This window comes from Balaenoptera physalus (assembly GCF_965194825.1).
Source record: "Balaenoptera physalus genome assembly, chromosome: 11".
Lineage (NCBI taxonomy): Eukaryota > Metazoa > Chordata > Mammalia > Artiodactyla > Balaenopteridae > Balaenoptera > Balaenoptera physalus.
In genome coordinates, this window is record NC_138896.1 from 84826499 (window position 1) to 84844608 (window position 18110).

Genomic DNA, 18110 nt, shown 5'->3' on the forward strand with positions numbered 1-18110 from the left:
TATTTAAAAATTGGAAGCAGGGACTTCCCTGGTGGTCCAGTGGTGAAGACTCTGTGCTCCCAATGCAGGGGGCCCGGGTTCAATCCCTGGTCAGGGAACTAGATCCCGCATGTCTGCATGCTGCAACTAAAGATCCCCCATTGCCGCAGCTAAGACACGGCGCGGCCAAATAAATAAATATTAAAAATAAAATAAAATAAAAATAAAAAATGGAAGCAAGGGGATCTGATTTCTTAAAAACCTCCATGAACAGAGAATTCACGCATGTTGTATCAAATGGTTTCCCCTTCATCCAGCCCACTTTTCCATGTTATTCTTCCAAATGACAAAGCTGATCACATCCCTTCGCCTACTCTAATTTGTCACAGTTTATCCTAAGCACTCTACAAATAGCTCATTCTAGCCTTGCTATGGGTACTATTATTGGGTGCACTTTACAGATGCAGAAATTGAGGCTTGTAGAAGTTAAGCAACTCAGCCAAGTTTTCGCAGACAGAAATACAATAGCTCTGGACTCCATCTGACGTCTCACTTATGCTCTGGCTCTTCATCATTAGCCTAAACTGCCTAGCACCTCAAAAACGGATAGAAAGGGAGCGTAAGAGTCCTTTTCCTCCCCCATTCAGTCACCCCAAATCTCTTACTCTATGTTTTCCATGATTGTTTCACACTGGTTTTCAAAATAAATTTATTATTTTTTTATTTTTGGGTGCGTTGGGTCTTCGTTGCTGCACGTGGGCTTTCTCTAGCTGCAGCCAGTGGGGGCTACTCTTCGTTGCGGTGCGCGGCCTTCTCATTGCGGTGGCTTCTCTTGTTGCAGAGCACGGGCTCTAGGTGTGAGGGCTTCAGTAGTTGTGGCACACAGGCTCAGTAGTTGTGGTTCACGGGCTTAGTTGCTCCACGGCATGTGGGATCTTCCCGGACCAGGGCTTGAACCCGTGTCCCCTGCATTGGCAGGAGGATTCTTAACCACTGCGCCACCCGGGAAATCCCTCACACTGGTTTTTGAACTGCTCTCTTCAGGGATCCCCTGAGGTTGAACAACAAGAGAACTGGGTTCAAGTCCACGTCCACTATGGAATGGCTCCAAGACTTTGGCCATGACCCTTCAGGTCTCTAATTTGGATTTCTTCACCCTCACATGAAAGCCTTGTATATTCTGTTGCTAATGTCCTTTCCATGTCTGGTCTGATATGGGTGGATTGGGAAATTCTTGTTTCTAAAGCTTTTCTCACTGGTAAAGTTACAAAAAATAAAGATTTTATTGAGTAGCAAAACCCACTGAAAGTTTGGCCACTTGTCTTTGGATGTTCTATGTCAAACCATGAACCCGTTGTCCATAATGATGATGGATTCTAAGGCAATACTAATAGCTTACGTGTACTGAGCACTTACTATGTACCAACTGCAAATGTTTAATTTGACTCATTTAACCCTGAAAAAAAGAAAAGACCCAGTGTTATTGGTACTATTAGTATGCCCAGTTTACAAATGAAGTAACTGAGGCTTAGAGAGGTCACCAAGCAAAGAACAGAGGCAATATGTGAATTCAGGCTTTCTGCACCAAAGTCCATGCCCTTAAACACGCTGTTCTACTTCCAATGTGTCTGCCTTCTCAGTAAGAGAATCACCGACCCTGAGAAGAGAGGATCATCACGCCATCCTGCCAGCCTCATGCTAACAAGGGCTAACATTTATTGAGCACTTTCTATGTGCCAGGCATTGCTCTCAGCTTTTGACATCATTTAAACATCAAAACAAACTCACAAGGAAGATAACATTATTACTCCCATTTCACAGAAGAGGCAACTGAAGTTTGGACTATATAACACAGCTAGGAAAGTCACACTGCTGAAAGAGGCAGTACTTGGACCTGACCCCTGTCAGTCTATCCCAGGGCTCTTGCACTGACCCACACCACCTCTGGCAGTTACCCCTGAGTGTTTTCCTCCCACTACCATGAGAGATCAGTAATATATTCATATTTGACAGCACTCCTCTACCAAACACTTATCACAGGCTGGACATCTCATCTCTTAGATTCTCACAATTATCCCATGGAGCAAATGCTGTCAGCGACCTCATTCTACCAATGAGGAAACTGAGACCCAGAAATTAGATGACCGAAGTAACACAGCTAGGAAGTGACAGAGCTTAGATTTAAAGCCAGATTTAAAAAGTCTTTCTGACTCTACAACCCGTTTTCTTTTTCTCAAACTCTGATGCTTCCTGATAAGTTAATTTAATACTTTAGCCTGATTTGAAGATACATAGGATTTTCAAGCTGCAATTGAGCACAGTCTTGTTCTCAAGGACTCTTGCCCAAGAAACACAACCCTAAACTCAGGACGGCCCTAATGGTGTGGTTCCCTCTGCTTTGGGAGCCCACGGGGGCAGCCACTGTGTCCTTCTTACTCCCTAGCTCCTTCCACAGTATCAGGCTTTTCAACAAATACTTGCTAAATTTTTAAAAATGCAAATGCTATTCGTTACACTTTACAATGGAAGAAGGCAGGAAGATGGTTTAAGTCTTCCTCTGGTTGATTACTCCTCTCCAAGGAACCGAAGGTGCACACCCGAAGGGTAAATTGAATTCCTTTTGCCGTACTGCCTGTGCAACCCCATTTAGATTACCCAATGACAGGTAACAATTTGAAGATTACAAAACCCGAGTGTACCTTGTCTCATTTCATTGATGTATCTATATAATCAGGTCACTTCAAGCTTTGTTATTGTTTCTTCAGGAGACTAGTTTGGCTTTGGATTTTTTTTTTTTCTTTCTTTCTTCTTTTCTTTTTTTTGGGGGGTTTGATTGCCTGCCCAGTCACCCCTCCCAAGTCTTTTGCAAACCAAACAAGCATATATCCTGCAAGGAAGTTCAACAAAGGATAATGATATGCTAAACCTCACATAAAACAGTATATCCCGTTTTATAGAGTGATGTTGTAAAAACATATTAACTCATTTAGTTGTGCCTTTATCTGTAGATTTATTTCCATGCTATGAAACTGTTTCATGATTGAAATGTTTCTAAAGCTATCTAGAGCTGGTGTATGACATAATTATGGTAATGTGACAATCTTTCTTATAGTTTTTTATTCTCTGTAATTTAACTACACTAGCACTGAATATTGAAGTATAAATATATTTATGATAGTAACATGTACAGTGTTAATTGCTCCTTATGGCCAAGCACTAAATGGCATTTTGCATACATTATCTCATGGGATCTTCTTACCAATCCCTGAGTGAGGTGGTATTATTATTATTAATCTCTTTATACAGAAAAGAAAACCAAAGTGCAGAAAAGTAATTTTCCCAAGGTCACATTGCTACTAACTGGAAGGGCTGTGATTCAAACCTATGTTTCTTGGACCACAAAACCTATGCTTAGAACAGCTATGATTCACTTTTTCACCAAAAACAAAACAAAACAGTAAGAAAACTACTGAACAATCTTTGCATCTTTTGAGGTTTAGACTTATAACAAAAATCAAATTAAGAACAAGCATTAGATAGCATTTTGCACCTAACTGAGGTTGGAAGCAAATGTAAAGTCTGACAATACCAAGGTTTGGCAAGGATATTCAATTAGCCACCTAGTGGCCACCTATCTGGATGAGACCAATGTAGTCACAAGGGTCCTTAAAAGTGGAAGAAGGAGGCAGAAAAAGAGAATCAGAAGGAGGTATGATGAATGTCAGAAAGATGCAAAGTTGCTGGCTTTAACATGGAGGAAGGGAGTGACTAGCCAAGGAAGGGGGTGGGCTCTAGACACTGGAAAAGGTAAGGAAATGGGTACAGCCCTAGAGATTCCAGAAGAAAATGTAGCTGTGCCAATACTTTGATGTTAGCCCAGTGAGACCTGTGTCAGACTGCTAACTGCAGAACTGTGAGGTCATAAATCTATGCTGTCTTAAGGCACCACCAAGTTTGTGGTAATCTGTTACAGCAGCAAAAGAAAACGAATACAGGGGCCATTTAGATTATGTTAGAAAATATTGGTGCACACATTTTACATGATTGAGCAACTCGGAGCGGAGGTGACAATGTGCTAAAGCTGAAATCAGGTAACACCACGTTTTTTCTCAAAATCCTATAATAGCTTTTCATCTCGCAGACAGTGAAAGCCAAGTTCATATGCTGGCCTCCAAGCCCCACACGATAGATGTCTCCATTTATTTATCTGGCCTCATATTCCTCTACGGTTGCCTTCACTCCCTTCTGCTCAAGCCACACAAGCCTTTCTGTTCCTTAGACATATCAAGCAGGTCCTGCCTCAGGGCCTTTGCCTTGACCATACTCCCTGTCCAAGAGCATCTTCCCTGGATGACACTAGAGTGTCAGTCCTGGACAGGGATTCCAGTTGCTTTGTCCAGCGCTGGATCCTCACTGCCCAGAACAAATATGTATTGACTAGCTCCTGTAGCCAAGCAGGACCCCATGAGGCTTTCCCAGAATAGAGCCCCGCCTGCCTTTCGTCTGTAGAAAAACTTTAGTCAAAGAATAAATTTAATCAGAGAAGTGAGAAAATGCGGAAAGAAAGGAACACAGTCAAGCAAGACAAAATAATAATACTTTGGCCATTAAACAAAGTCAAGGACCTTTAGTTCTTCCCCAAGGTCTATAGATAATATTCGGAGCCATGTCCTTTGAGCTTTTCTGCAGATACTGAAACTCCCCCCAGGTGGAAGAAGTTCATTGTATGCTGCCCTCAAGCACGTTGACCCCAGAGCAGCTGGAACCAGAAGGTTGATGATGCTGACTCCCAATTACCTCACCACCAACCAATCAGAAGAACGTCCACGAGCTGACCACGCCCTGCTCCCCGAACACTGTTAAAGACTCCTCACTACCCCCGTCCCGGGTGAGGCACAGTCTTATGGGCACTAGCCTGCTGTGGCCTCCTTTGCCTGGCAAAGCAATAAAGCTGTTCTCTTCTATTTCACCCAAAAGTCTGTCTCTGAGATTCAATTTGGCATCAGTGCACAGAGGCCGGGTTTTGGCATCACTCCTTAAAAACTATCGTCAAATTCATAGAGACAGATTGAACCCATCTCTTGGATTGGATGTAGCAATGACATTTTTTTGTTGTTGAGAGCTGTTGAGTTCAGTCATTATCCCAAAGAACTAAAAAGAGTTGTTTCTGAATTCAATTCAGATTTCAAATTATTGAAATTTACCCCCAAAAATACAGAATTCTGATTTAGTTTACTTTTGCCCTTCAGTTACCTAATGTGCAGGTTGGATGAATAAAGCATGCACAGCTACAGGCTTTCTACTTAACTTCTGGGTTTGCTGTTAAAAATGCTGTTTTGGGACTTCCCTGGTGGCGCAGTGGTTAAGAATCCGCCTGCCAATGCAGGGGACATGGGTTCGAACCCTGGTCTGGGAAGATCCCACATGCCGCGGAGCAGCTAAGCCCATGTGCCACAACTACTGAGCCCACGAGCCACAACTACTGAAGCCCGTGCGCCTAGAGCTGCGCTCTGCAACAAGAGAAGCCACTGCAATGAGAAGCCCAAGCACTGCAACGAAGCGCTCACCGCAACTAGAGAAAGCCCGTGCGCAACAACGAAGACTCAAAAACAAATTAATTAATTAATTAATTGTTTTAAATTAAAAAAATAAAAACGCTGTTTACCCTCATATCCTTCTCCTTAGCCCTTCGTATTTCGTTGTCTCTCTTCTATACAGCAGATTTTTCTCACCTATTGTATGAAGATATTGTGATGTATATTTTCATGTAATTTGATTTTTGGAATTCTGTCACCTTATGTGGTGAGTTCTTCCAAAATATAATTTTTTTCCAATTAAAAAAAATTCATAGAGACGGAAATGTTATTAGGAGTTATTGTTTAATGGGCATAGAGTTTCAGTTTTGCAAGATAAAAAAAGTGCTGGAGACAGTGGTGGTGATGGTGGCACAACAGTGTGAACGGACTTCCTGCCACTGAGCTGTACACTTCAACATGGTAAATTTTATATGATGTCTAGTTTATCACAATTTAAAATTTTTTAATTTTATATTTAAAAAATTTTAATGATAGAAAAACCCTAATAGGGATTTCCCTGGCAGCTCAGTGGTTAAGTCTACGAGCTTCCACAGGGATTCCAGTTGTCTTGCTCAACGCTGGGTCCTCACTGCCCAGAATAAACATGTATCGACTAGCTCCTGCAGGGGGCATGGGTTGGATCCCTGGTCGAGGAATTAAGATCCTGCATGCCATGCTGCACGGCCAAAATAAAACAGAACAAAACAAAACAAAAACTCTAATTATTTTCCATTATTCTGAAGAGCCAGACCCAAATCTTTCAATTGTTCTGTAGGATCCAGCAGGTTTGGCCCTGCCTGTCTCTCCAGCTCATCAGATACATCCATCTCTTTGCTGCAGCCACCCTGACTATCTTGTAAATTTTCAAAGACATCAGACTCCTAACACCTCAGGGCTTTGGTACCTGCTGATTCATCTGCCTGGAGCAGACAGATCCTCACGCAAGTAACCCTTTTATCTTGTTGCGCTCTCTGGCCCAATGACCTTATCAGGCAGAACTACTGCATTAAAATCTGCATGTTAATAAGATCCCCAGGTAATTTGTGTGCACATGGAAGTCTGAGAAGCCAGCTCCAGATGACTGATGAGTGCAAACACAGCAAACAGAGTAATCCTTGTATCTCCCAACACTTTTCTAGAGTTTTCCTTCTTAGCTTCTAGTTAAGTTCAGACTGAAAAACTCAAAGCACCAGAGAAGGATGGGAATAAATCCTAGTGTCTGCTGCCACCTTGTGGTGGGAAGTTCAAACCCAGCCAGAATTTGCTCTTCTCTGGGAAATAAACTAGAAAATGTTAGAAGGGAGGGGTGGACTCAACTTTCTCAGCCACGTGTGTTGAGAGATCACTACAAAATACAAGATATAATAGCCCTTGGAAGTGTACTGTGAGAAGGCCAAATAAAAACGTGACAGAGAGAGTATTCATCAGCTCTACTTGAAAAATCTAACAAAAGCTGGGATCATTGGAATTCCTATTGCTTTTGGTTCTGCCCTCTTCGGAATTCAAACATGCACACCTGACTGTGATAATCAATTGGTGTGTGATTATTTTATTACCAACCCAAATGGCAGTGGTTAGACAATCAGGTCACCTGTTCTGCATCTGCCTTGCCCAGAAGTTCACAGCAGGAAAGGGAATTTCCCACCGCTCTGTCAAATGCGTCACTGGTGACCTCCGTGAAGTGGTAAACAGGGCCGGTCCAACAAATGATGTCTCTAACACCTTAAAGGGAATCAGGAAGCAATTCCAAAAATTTCCTAGTACTTTACCCCAAACAGCCCAGAAGTTAAAAGCGCCTCAGTCACTCACTGCATGATTTTGTTTTGAAGTTTGTGAGCTCAAGAGCTGAAGAAATCCAAAACAGCTGCTACAGGTGAAGTTGATAGCAACGGACCATCCTCACCTATATACACCAGAGCCCTTTAAGGTTGCTTACGGAAAAGCTGGCCAGTACCGGAGATTTCAGCAACCCAGAAAGAGAAATGGCTCATTCAAAAGGAAAGGGATTGAAAGGTAGGAAACTGGGACTCATTTTCTTCTCTCTTGAGTGAGATTCTTTGGATTTTGCATTGACCAATATTCACCGTGATGATTAGAAAAGGTAGCATCTCTTTTTAAGCATTGCATTTAGAAATGAAGGCTCTGTATGGATTAGAGGAAGAGGAGACAGCGTTTATACACTGGGTCAGAGAACCTAGTGCCACAATGGAAGCTTCATTTTGTGATTAGAAAAGTCTTCATTGTAATGGGGAAAACCTTTCCTTTCTACCTGAATTTGAGTTTTAATGTTGCATATTATACTAAAATAAGCAGATAGTAAGTTAATATTTCAGTCTCACAATTTTAGACAGCAAATACTATTATTTTGAAAATTCAGTAGTGCATTTTTCAAGATGAGTCCATGAGCAATGCTCTTTCGGTTCCCTTTTCCAGCAATTTTGGCTGCTGAGATACATACTAATTGTATTTCACCCATGTGCATGCTCTTATGTAACCTAAAAACTGTCTTATACCTAATTTTTCTTGCCAATGGCAAAACCATGAAGACAAGCATGAAATACTCCAAAAATAATACATTTTAATTTGGAAAGTCAATGAGATGAATTATTTTCCAATTTTGAGGGCAGGGTGTTTTCTTTCTTACCAGGTTCATGAGCAATATCTTAGATAGGTAGAAATGAAGTGTTTTCATGAGACCTGAAGCATCAAAGATCAGACTTCTGAACCTTCCACAGGCAAAATGAAATTTTGCAGAGATTTCCACTTTCAGTAAGAAACAGGGGTTAAAAGGAGAGGCAATACAACCAAATAAATTCACCACCAACCAAGATACTTAAAAGCTTAGGAAAGAAAGGATTCTTTTCATAACAGCAATGGCAACAGTTCTATTCCTAGGCTCTGGAGCAAAATTACATTTGTTAATTATGTTATAAATAGACTGGGAATAAGGGTGGAGGGATGGGAATGGGAGATGCATTCTAGAGATTCAGAAACTGCTTAGGGCAGGGCTTTTTATTTGAGGGGTTGCATGGATGGCCTTGGGAGTTCCTGAACCTCCTGAATTGTATTCCCATGTGTATGTGTATTTATGGTAGTAGAAACAGATGGCTTTATTAAAAGATTCTCAGAAGGGTCCATGGGAAATTAGTCTTAGCCCGTAAATGACCTTTGGGCAAATTAGAATATGGCACCCCTTCCTTAGGACACTTGACTGCCCTCTGCTGGAAAGTTATTGTATTATAGTAACTATGCTCAACTATAATGAATGTGAATAATATCACCTCGTGAGTGTGTGTGTGTGTGTGTGTGTGTGTACAACTGACAGAACTCTACGTCCTTGGTCCCAAAAAGGAGGCTGCTAGCCTATGAGGGCTCCCTTCTTTTGACCTCTTAGCTTGCACTCCCTTCTTGCCTTTTAAGTTTTTTCCACACAGATCTGTTCCACATGGTAATAAAAGCTATCATTTATTGAATGTATTATCAGGTATCAAGCACATAAATTATTTTCTTTTATTTGTACATTCTTGAGAACAACATACCTATTTTCAAATGAGAAAACTGAAGCTCATAGACGTTAAATAACATGGCCAAGATCACAGAGTTAGGAAGTATGGTGCTGGTTTGAACCAAACCATTTAACTCCAGTGCTTGGGCTGAACTATTTAGTGGGCTGAACTACTTCTCTTGCATAATGACAGAGAAGCTGAATAATTTAGGTTCAATTGAGAATAGTGTTTTTCTGGAGGTTGGTATTTTGCTACTGGTGGGACTTGACATAGTTTAAGTAGTATATGAAAACTGCTTTTAATAGTTATGAATTTATTTATATCCTCATTAGAAATATGTATTACATGTATTATAAATATAATGTAATGTAATATAATATAAAACCTGGGATTTCACCCAGAGAAATGAAGATTTATGCTCACACAAAAACTTGTACACACATGTTTATAGTAGCTTTATTCATAACGGCCCCAAAGTGGAAACTACCCAAATGTCTTCCAATGAGTGAATGGTTAGACAAAGTGGGGTATGTCCACATCATGGAATGTTACTCAGCAATAAAGAGGAATAGAATATTGATAAACACAACGAACTGAATGAATCTCTGGAGAATTATGCTGAATGAAAAAAGTAAACCCCAAAAGATTTTACAGTTGACTCTTGAACAAAGCAGGGGTTAGGGATGCCAGCCATCTGCATAGTCAAAAATCCATGTATAACCTAGAGTCAGCCCTCCATATCTGCAGTTCCTTGGTGTCTAAGGTTCCACATCCACGGACTCAACTGACCTTGGATCATGTAGTACTTACTATTGAAAAAGATTTCCATGTAAGTAGAACTGCACAGTTCAGACCCATGTTGTTCCAGGGTCAACCATATGCTGTATGATTCCATTTACAGTACCTTCTTGAAAGGACATAGATTATACACATGGAGGACAGCTTAGTGATTGCCAGGGTTTAAGGAAAAGGTAGGGGTGAGTGGGAAGTGGGTGTGGCTATAAAACACGAAGGATCCTAGTGGTGATGGAAATGTTCAGTATCTTGCCAGTATCAGTGTCAATATCCTGGTTGTGCCAATGTATTTTAGTTTCGCAGGAGTTTGCCATTGGGGGAAACTGGGTAAAGAGTACGCAGAGAATCTCCCTGTATTATTTATTACAACTGCATGTGAAACTACAATTATCTCGAAATAAAAAGGTTAATTTTTTTAAATCCCTGGGATTTTATGGATATTGTTGCTTTGGAAGAAACTAACAAAAAACAGTTAATTGAGGAAGAATATTAGGTAAATCAGGGTATCATGGAATGGGTGATATTTACCTAGCACAGAGGATAACAACACAGACTTTGGGGTCAGATTGTCTGGGCATAAGTTATTTAATCTTATTTAATCTTATTTAATCTTGCCAACTTTTAATTTCCTCATTTGTAAAATGGAGAGGACAGTAGGAGGATTAAATTGTGTAATACATATGAAAGAACTTAGATGAGTGTTTAGCACATAGAAGTCTATTAAGAAGTGTTACTTATTTACTAAAATATGAAAAATTACTAAAATATGCAAAAATGATGAAGATGCTATATGACTATTTGGAATTTTGGAAATAATGCATTTAGAATTATTCTCTCTAAATGCATATTCTATGTAAATGCAGTGTTTATAGGACCTTGGAGACTATATTCTTTATTGACTACCCTAGCAGACTCTTTCATCTCTCATCACTGTAGCCTGGGAACCACTAAATCCAGCAAAAACTATCTCAAACCATTACTGAAATAAGATCTCCAGTTTGCCAATAAGAGGTACTATAATTTAACAATCACAAACCAAGATTAAAATCTGCATTCTATGCTTGGTCAATTAAGTTAATCTCTCTATGTCTCAGTTTACTCATTAGTAAAATGAAGATAATAATATAACCTACCTGCTATGAGGATTAAATGAGATAGTGGCCAGAATGCACTTCTAGAGTTTGGCAACAAAACGCCAAGTAGTTGCTTTGGCTTTATTCTTCTGTGATTTGGGTCTTCAAATTTATTTTTTGGAACTGTATAATTTTTTCACATTTGCAGTGGATTTTAATGATTTAAATGATACCTTTTTTTTAACTTTTCACTTTCCTTGATACAAATTATTTCTCTTTTGTTCAGATGGCATAGAGCTGTGTCTACCAACTTAGTAAAACAAAATGTATTGGTCCCCAAAGAGGAATCATCCAATGAGAGTGACATGGAATTTCATGAAAGCCAGCAAAATCAGAAAAGAGATTTGGTCAAGAAAGTGAAGACTTTTTTGGGGAGGATGCTGTCACACGAGTACAGAAGCAAGCCAGCAAGTGTCAGCGGAGAGGGCTCCACTAACCATAAGGAAACCCTCCTTTCAAATATGCAGAGCCCTCTTCCTAGAATTGTCAAGGAGCTTCCATCGCCCAAGTTATTTACCGAACCAAGAATGAGAAAGCTCTCACAGGATGGTAATCAAAGGCAACATATGGTTAAGTGTCAAGGCCAAGAGGAAAAATGAAATTAGGATGGCTTTTCTTGCTACCCCAAGTATGGCATCTCCTGGGAGCTGGTCTGAACTGCAGAAGCTCAGTCCCCACCCAGGTCTACTGAGTCAGAATCTGCATTTTAGAAAGACCCCCAGGTGACTCGTATGTACACGCATTTTGAAAAGCTCTGAATTAGATCACCTTTGAGGTCCCTCCCAGTCCAATTAATCAGTGGTTCTCATCAGTCTAAAGCTACTTTTCATTTAAATACAGATGCATACATAGGCATATGTATGTGTATATGCATATACACATACACATACACATATATTAGAAAATCAAACCAAAGTGGGATTTTGTTTTGTTTTGTTTCTGGAGAAAGGAGTGAGGCAGACTTTCAAATGGCTACTTCTAACAGAAGAGGGTGTGGTGAGAATTCTATTTTTAAAATCTATGATTGGTAAGTCAGAAAGGAAGTTTTATTTTGTTGTATCTACTTCTCATGTACCTTGTGAAGAATCAATGTTTGAACAGTTAACTTTGTCTTTTTTGCAACGTGGTGATGCTGTTTTGGGGGGGCCCTAATGAGTGATGGCTAACGATACTACTACTATTTGCATTCTCCTCTGTAGCTTTTTAAAATTAATAGACCTTATTTTTTAGAGCAGTTTTAGGTTTACTGGAAAATTGGGCAGAAAATACAGAAAGTTAGTTCCCATATACCCCTCTCTCCTTACCCTACCCTCATAGTTTCCTCTGTTATTAACATCTTGCCTTAGCACGGTACATTTGTTACAATTGATGATCCAATATTAATATATTATTTTTAAGTGTAGTCCATAGTTTACATTAGGGTTCACTCTTTGCCCTGCACACTTCTATGGTTTTGAAAAACCCACCATGTAATGTGTCTCTCATTATAATATCATACAGAAGAGCTTCACTGCCATGAATATCCTTTGTAGGTTTCTAATACCCTTTATAGCACAGCATCCAGAAACATATAAAGTCCTTATGTATATGTAGGAAATTCAAACATACCTTCAAATTTCACATGGTTATAAGGCTGCAAGCCTAGTGGATACTTTTTCCAGAAAAAAAACCCCAAAAAACAAAAATGATGGCTTCCAGCTGACTGATTGCCCTTTCAAACAAACCCTTCTGGAAAAAGCAGTCACTATTACAAGGATCCAAGCATCTAGCAATTACCTGGTATGGATTGACCTGCCTATTTCCGTTAAAAATAGCAAAGAGGACATGCTTATATGCTGATGGGGGTGGAGTTGGAGGGTCCAGCAGAAAACAGAGGACCAGAATCTTCCCCCTCATCCCATGCACTGGCTTATTTTCAACTTAGTTGGAATAACAAATCTCTACACTAAGATTTTTCCAAGAAACTTGCCCATCCTTCAGGCTTCCACTCAAACATTCTGACCCTCCGCTGTGACCAAAAGACAGTTGCTCATCCCTGTTGACCCTCATTACACTTTTTTAACAAAAATTTAGTAAATAATTATTATATGCCAGCCACACTATTAGGGATAGAGTAGCAGATAGAACACACATGGTCCCTACCCTCCTGGAGTTACAGCACAGAGGGACATTCCAGCATTATGCAGATGATTACCTCTCATGCAAAGGAGAAGCAGAAGGCACTATGGGTACACATCATGGATGCTAATTTAGGGGAGGGGGCTCAGGAAAGGCCTCTCTGAGGAAGGAACAACTCAGATGAGATCTGAGGGACAGCTAGAGTTAGATAAGGAAAGAGTGGTGAGAACAGTTTCCCAGGAAGAGGGGAGAGCACTTTCAAGTTCCAACATCAAGAGAGCGCTGGGCGTAATTAAGAAATTAAAGTAATCCAGCCAAGGAGAGGCTGGTGAATAAGGTGGTAAGGGTGTCTGTAAGCCATGTTAAGAAATGTTAACTTTTCCTAAGGGTGATAAGAAACCATCAAATATTTTCAAGCTGGGGATTTATATAATCTGATTGGCATTCTTTAAAGGTAGCTCAGGCTGCAGGGTAGAGACTGGATCGAAGGAGAGCAAGAAGAGATGCAGAAGGAACAATAAACAGGCTCTTACATTCGTTCAGGCAAGGGATGATAATAGTTTGGACGAGTCGTGGCGGTGGGGATGGTGAGATGAAGGGAGAAATACTCACAGGTAGAAGTTGCAAGATTTGGGGATGAGCTGGACGGTGGCAGGGGAGAAGGAAGGGTCCCCGGGTTGAGCATCTGCTTTGAAGGTGGAGCCATCAGTCACTGAGATGAGGAACCACGGCTCCTAGATGTGGTTATCAATGGACCTAAAGCAGGTTAAGCTGATTTTAGGTGCTGCGCACAGCTTGAAGACACTGAAACAGGACAAGCTGCAAAACCCTTTTTCCAAATGACCCTGTCGATCCCTTTGACTACAACAAGGAAAAAGTCTCATTTCCTGCCCTTTTTCTGTTACAGTAAAAAAGAGAGTAACCTCAAGTTTAGTGCCTTCTGTAGGCAATAACATGGTTTTGGTTTTACCATACTAGTCTCAGTGCCTATATTTATGATATTGGTTTTTGTTTTATGATAGTGTTTTAAGTTTCCTTTATAAGTACGTTTATTGTGTTAAGAATTGAATTGACAAAGAAAAATATTAAGGGCTCTAGTGTTCACAGGGCTCCTGGAATGTGGGAAAAACTATTAAGATGGTATGCGAATGACTGAGCCTTGTGCCACTTTGCTGCAGAGTAGATTTAAAGTTGGCTTTTGTCTACAGCAAATACTCAAGGGATTGTCTTGCACATTAGAGGGTTACTTTTTCGAATTCCACAAGAGTTACAGGGAAAAGCAACAGAGGGCAAAACTGAAGTCTCAAAGACAGGTAACCACCTTGTTAAGACGGGTTGGTGACCACTGAGGTCATGACCACAAGAAAAGGCAAATAAATGTTCAGGAGAAAGTGTAAGCTTCAGCAAAACAAATCCATTTAAAATTTTTAACCCCAAAGAAAAAAGCCACTGAGACAGCATGTGATGCTGGCTTTTCAGGAGACTTTCTAATAGGGAGCATATGTTTATTACTGTGATCCTTCAAGATTGTCTGTTTTTTTCTTCCCCTTCCCTCTAAGCAACTATACAACTTGATGTTGTAGAAGCAGAGACAGAGGACATAACCCAAGGAAATACACTCCTCCGAGCCAGGAGAACCACCAAGCGGTTATCTGTGACATCCCTTCCCTCAGGACTGCAGAAGGTAAAATGCTAAAACAAACTCGCCTCTGAAGACTTATCAGTAAGTCAGTGTTTAGGGATGTTGTAAAAACCAAGTTCTCTCCCACTGCAAGTCCCTCATCATAAAGCATTTAAAGCTGCTACTTGTGTGTCTCCACTCCCAGAATTTAGGGCACAGAATGTGGACTTTCCAGTTCTGATTCCTCTAGTTCTGAGCGCAAACTGTGCAGCTTCTGCTACAATCTGGGCAACAGTGAAGTTTACAGCTTTATATTGACTTTGTCAGCTGTTCCAATATCAAGACTCATTAGTATATTAGCACCTGGCCTATCACGCATACATGTGGAGAGGAATTCTCTAGACCAACCCAACAGAATTTCTGCGAGGATGCAAGGGTACATTTGTCCAAAATAGTAGCCATTAGCACGTGTGGCTTTTCAGACTTTGGAATGTGGCCAGTGCAACTGAGGAGCTGAATTTTATATTTTATTTCATTGTAATTGAAATTAGAATACAAACAGCCATATGTATAGTATAGACAGTACAGCACTAGGTGATCCAGGACTCTCCAACCCAAAGCTTGTACTTACCTGTACTTATCAAGTTTTAGCCTAAATTGCCCAGACTATTTTTTTAATAGAACCCTGAAATACTATTATTACTTTAGATATAATAAGCATTTACTTAAAGCTGACTATGTTCCAGGCCCTGTTCTCAGTGCTTTAAAAATACCAACTCAGTTAATCCTTACGACGGCCCTATAAGGTAGAGAGCAATAGGTTACTACAGTAAGTAGGATATTATTTTAGGGATGGTAATGAGAGGTTAAGTAATTGGCCCAGATAATTGGAAGAGCCAGGCTTCAAACAGCAGAAGACCTGGCTCTGGAGTGCTTAGTCGTAATTACTATGCTAGGTACTAATTGTACCGTCCAATATGGTAGCCAATAGCCACGTGACTATTTACATTAATTAAAATTAAATAAAAGTCCATTCCCTTCGCTGCACTAGCTACCTTTCAAGTGCTCAGTAAACATATACGGCCAGCGTCTGTTGGACTGGACAGCGCAGATAAAGAACATTTCCATTTTTGTGGAAAGTTCTGTCGAACAATGCTGCTCTAGAGCGTCACTGCCAGAGTGCACCAATATTAGTTTTGAATTTTACCTTTTTTGTGCTAAGTTTGCATTGATCGTATTCCTATTATGTGCTGGGCAGTCTGGGGAGGCTATAAAGGTGACCCAAGGTCATGGTCCTGTTTGTGTGGAACTTATAGTTTGATAGAGGAGATGGACATGAAAGTATGGCACTGTTAGCTCTCAGAATGTTCTCAAAAATATATTTGAATGAACGGCCCACATTTCAAAATCAGAAAAATTCAAACAGAAATCTGGATTTTCAACTTCCTTTTGAAAAATAGGAGGATTTGGCAACACTGGGCCCACAATTCCCGGGGCAACAGCAGGAGCCGGCGCAGAGGCCTGCCCCCTTTGCAGGAGGGCATGTTCTCTCCAGTTCACACCAGCCCCAGCTAAGCCTGTTTTACAGACCCTGCCTGACCCTTCTAGGCATTTGACTTTTTAATAGTGGTATTCAACAAACACAGAAGTAAGTAATTACCAAGTGCTTAATAGAAAAAAAGCCCCCAAAACACTTGGTTTTACAAGAGAGGAAAAAGAGGAGTCGTACTCTGGATGGACTGGGGAAGATTCTGCCAGTGACACTTGAGCCTGGGTGAGCTGGCAGGGCAGAGTGGAGGTTCCGCAGACTCATTTGTAAACTCAGGCAAAGGGCAAGACCCAGATGTGGTCCCACATCCTACTTTGTGTAGGCCTCATAATAGTCCTAATGCTAATTACTAAGCACAAGGGGAAGGAAGAGTGAACCCAATAAGACTAAAAAGGGCATATTAGCCAGGAGCCATGACCTAGGAATGATTTCCAATAGCACAGGTACTTGAAACCAGCAAGCCAGGGACCAGGGGAAGAGTATCAGGCATGCAGCGAAAAGAACCCAGAGCTTTCTTTTTATGTTTGGAGACATGTCTGTCATGAAAATAAGGAAACCTGCAGAAACAAGACCAAATTAACAACTGGATCCAGTGATAATGAGCTTTCTGGGGCACTGGTCTACAACAGCCCCACACTCTGTGCTCAGCGGCTGCAGAAGCAATTTCTTCTTCTTCCCCCTTACAAGTGACCTGCTTTTTTCCTGACACTGTATTTTCTCTTAGAACCAGACAATCTCATTTCTCTGCACCCTATAGATCTCTTCAAAGAGAGCTCTGGGCACAAAGGAGATACATGGGGGGTGGAGAATAATATGAATACGACCTCCAACTCAACGTTGTTATGGGGCAAACGTTCAGTTTATAAGAGAATGTCCCAAAGGTGAGACTGTTCATTTAAGCACCGTCACAGATATCATGTTGGCACTTCTTAATCTGATGTATTTTTGCATTTTTATGATAGGTTCCGTATTCCTCAAAAAAGAGACCACACTTTCCAGCATTTAAAAAAAAGAAACATAGCACGGAAAACATCCTCCGAAAATCAGATTTGACAGTAGTAAAGCTTCAAATGCAGGTAGTGGACAAAGGCTTTTACTTTGGTGTTTCAAAAGCATCAGAGGGCCAGGCTTAACTGAATGCACAGCCCTGCTAGACAGCGCGGATGTGGGATGAAACTAATGATTAGCATGAAGGAATCATGTTAGTGGGGAGCATTCAAGAGTGGCTACAGGATTGCTGAGGGCACCGAGGATGGTGCTGTGTGCCTAATAAATATCAAGTGAATTCAATTAAAATGAAGGCACACACATGGGCTTCTTTTGAGAAGAAATGAGATCCTCTTTACCACTGGGTGGTAAATGTATGTTTTCAAGCTCTGTTTGCTATGACTTGAATTAGATTAATACTTTGGGACTTGTAAACGTCCAACAATTCCTGAACTTATCTCTCAGGAAAAACAGGCCTCCTTTGGATGTGGACAAGGCTTTCTAGCACATGGTTTCATTTCTTTGTATCTGGCTGTCATAGGTGGATGACCTCATAGAAACAGTGACAGATAAATCCATGAAGCTATTGGCCCAAAGACACGCTGAGCTTCAACAGTGTGAGTTTCTAGGGGATGAAATCCTTCAGTCTTCCAAGCAGTTCCAGAGGATATCCAAGAGAACCATGAGGAAGTATAAATTGAAAAACGTGTGTTTCCCATTTACTTGGTGCTGCTTCTGATTTTGTTTCTGACTGCACAAAAGTTATGTTCATAGGGGTTCTTATCTTTTGGTACATAATCCTGAATAAGTTTCTCTTAATCAGTGGCGGCAGCGGGGGGTTAAGGG

The 18110-nt window shown here is 40.7% G+C and overlaps 1 protein-coding gene and 1 long non-coding RNA gene across 2 annotated transcripts in view; both read left to right on the top strand.

Annotated features, from left to right (window-relative positions):
- LOC309637539 overlaps positions 1-4533 on the top strand; it is an 84352-nt gene extending 79819 nt beyond the window's left edge. Inside the window, exon 4 of the long non-coding RNA XR_014250620.1 lies at positions 1024-4533. This is a non-coding gene — a long non-coding RNA (uncharacterized lncRNA). The remainder of the gene's footprint in view (positions 1-1023) is intronic.
- LOC309638733 (uncharacterized protein C3orf49) lies at positions 2638-18023 on the top strand (the record flags this gene model as incomplete). The annotated part of the gene is made up of 7 exons (XM_082415028.1): positions 2638-2644; positions 4688-4751; positions 7407-7568; positions 11216-11538; positions 14667-14791; positions 17240-17353; positions 17806-18023. 7 exons carry the CDS (start codon positions 2638-2640, stop codon positions 18001-18003), a joined length of 993 nt encoding a protein of 330 aa, XP_082271154.1. The 3' UTR covers positions 18004-18023.
- Positions 18024-18110: the final 87 nt, after the last annotated feature.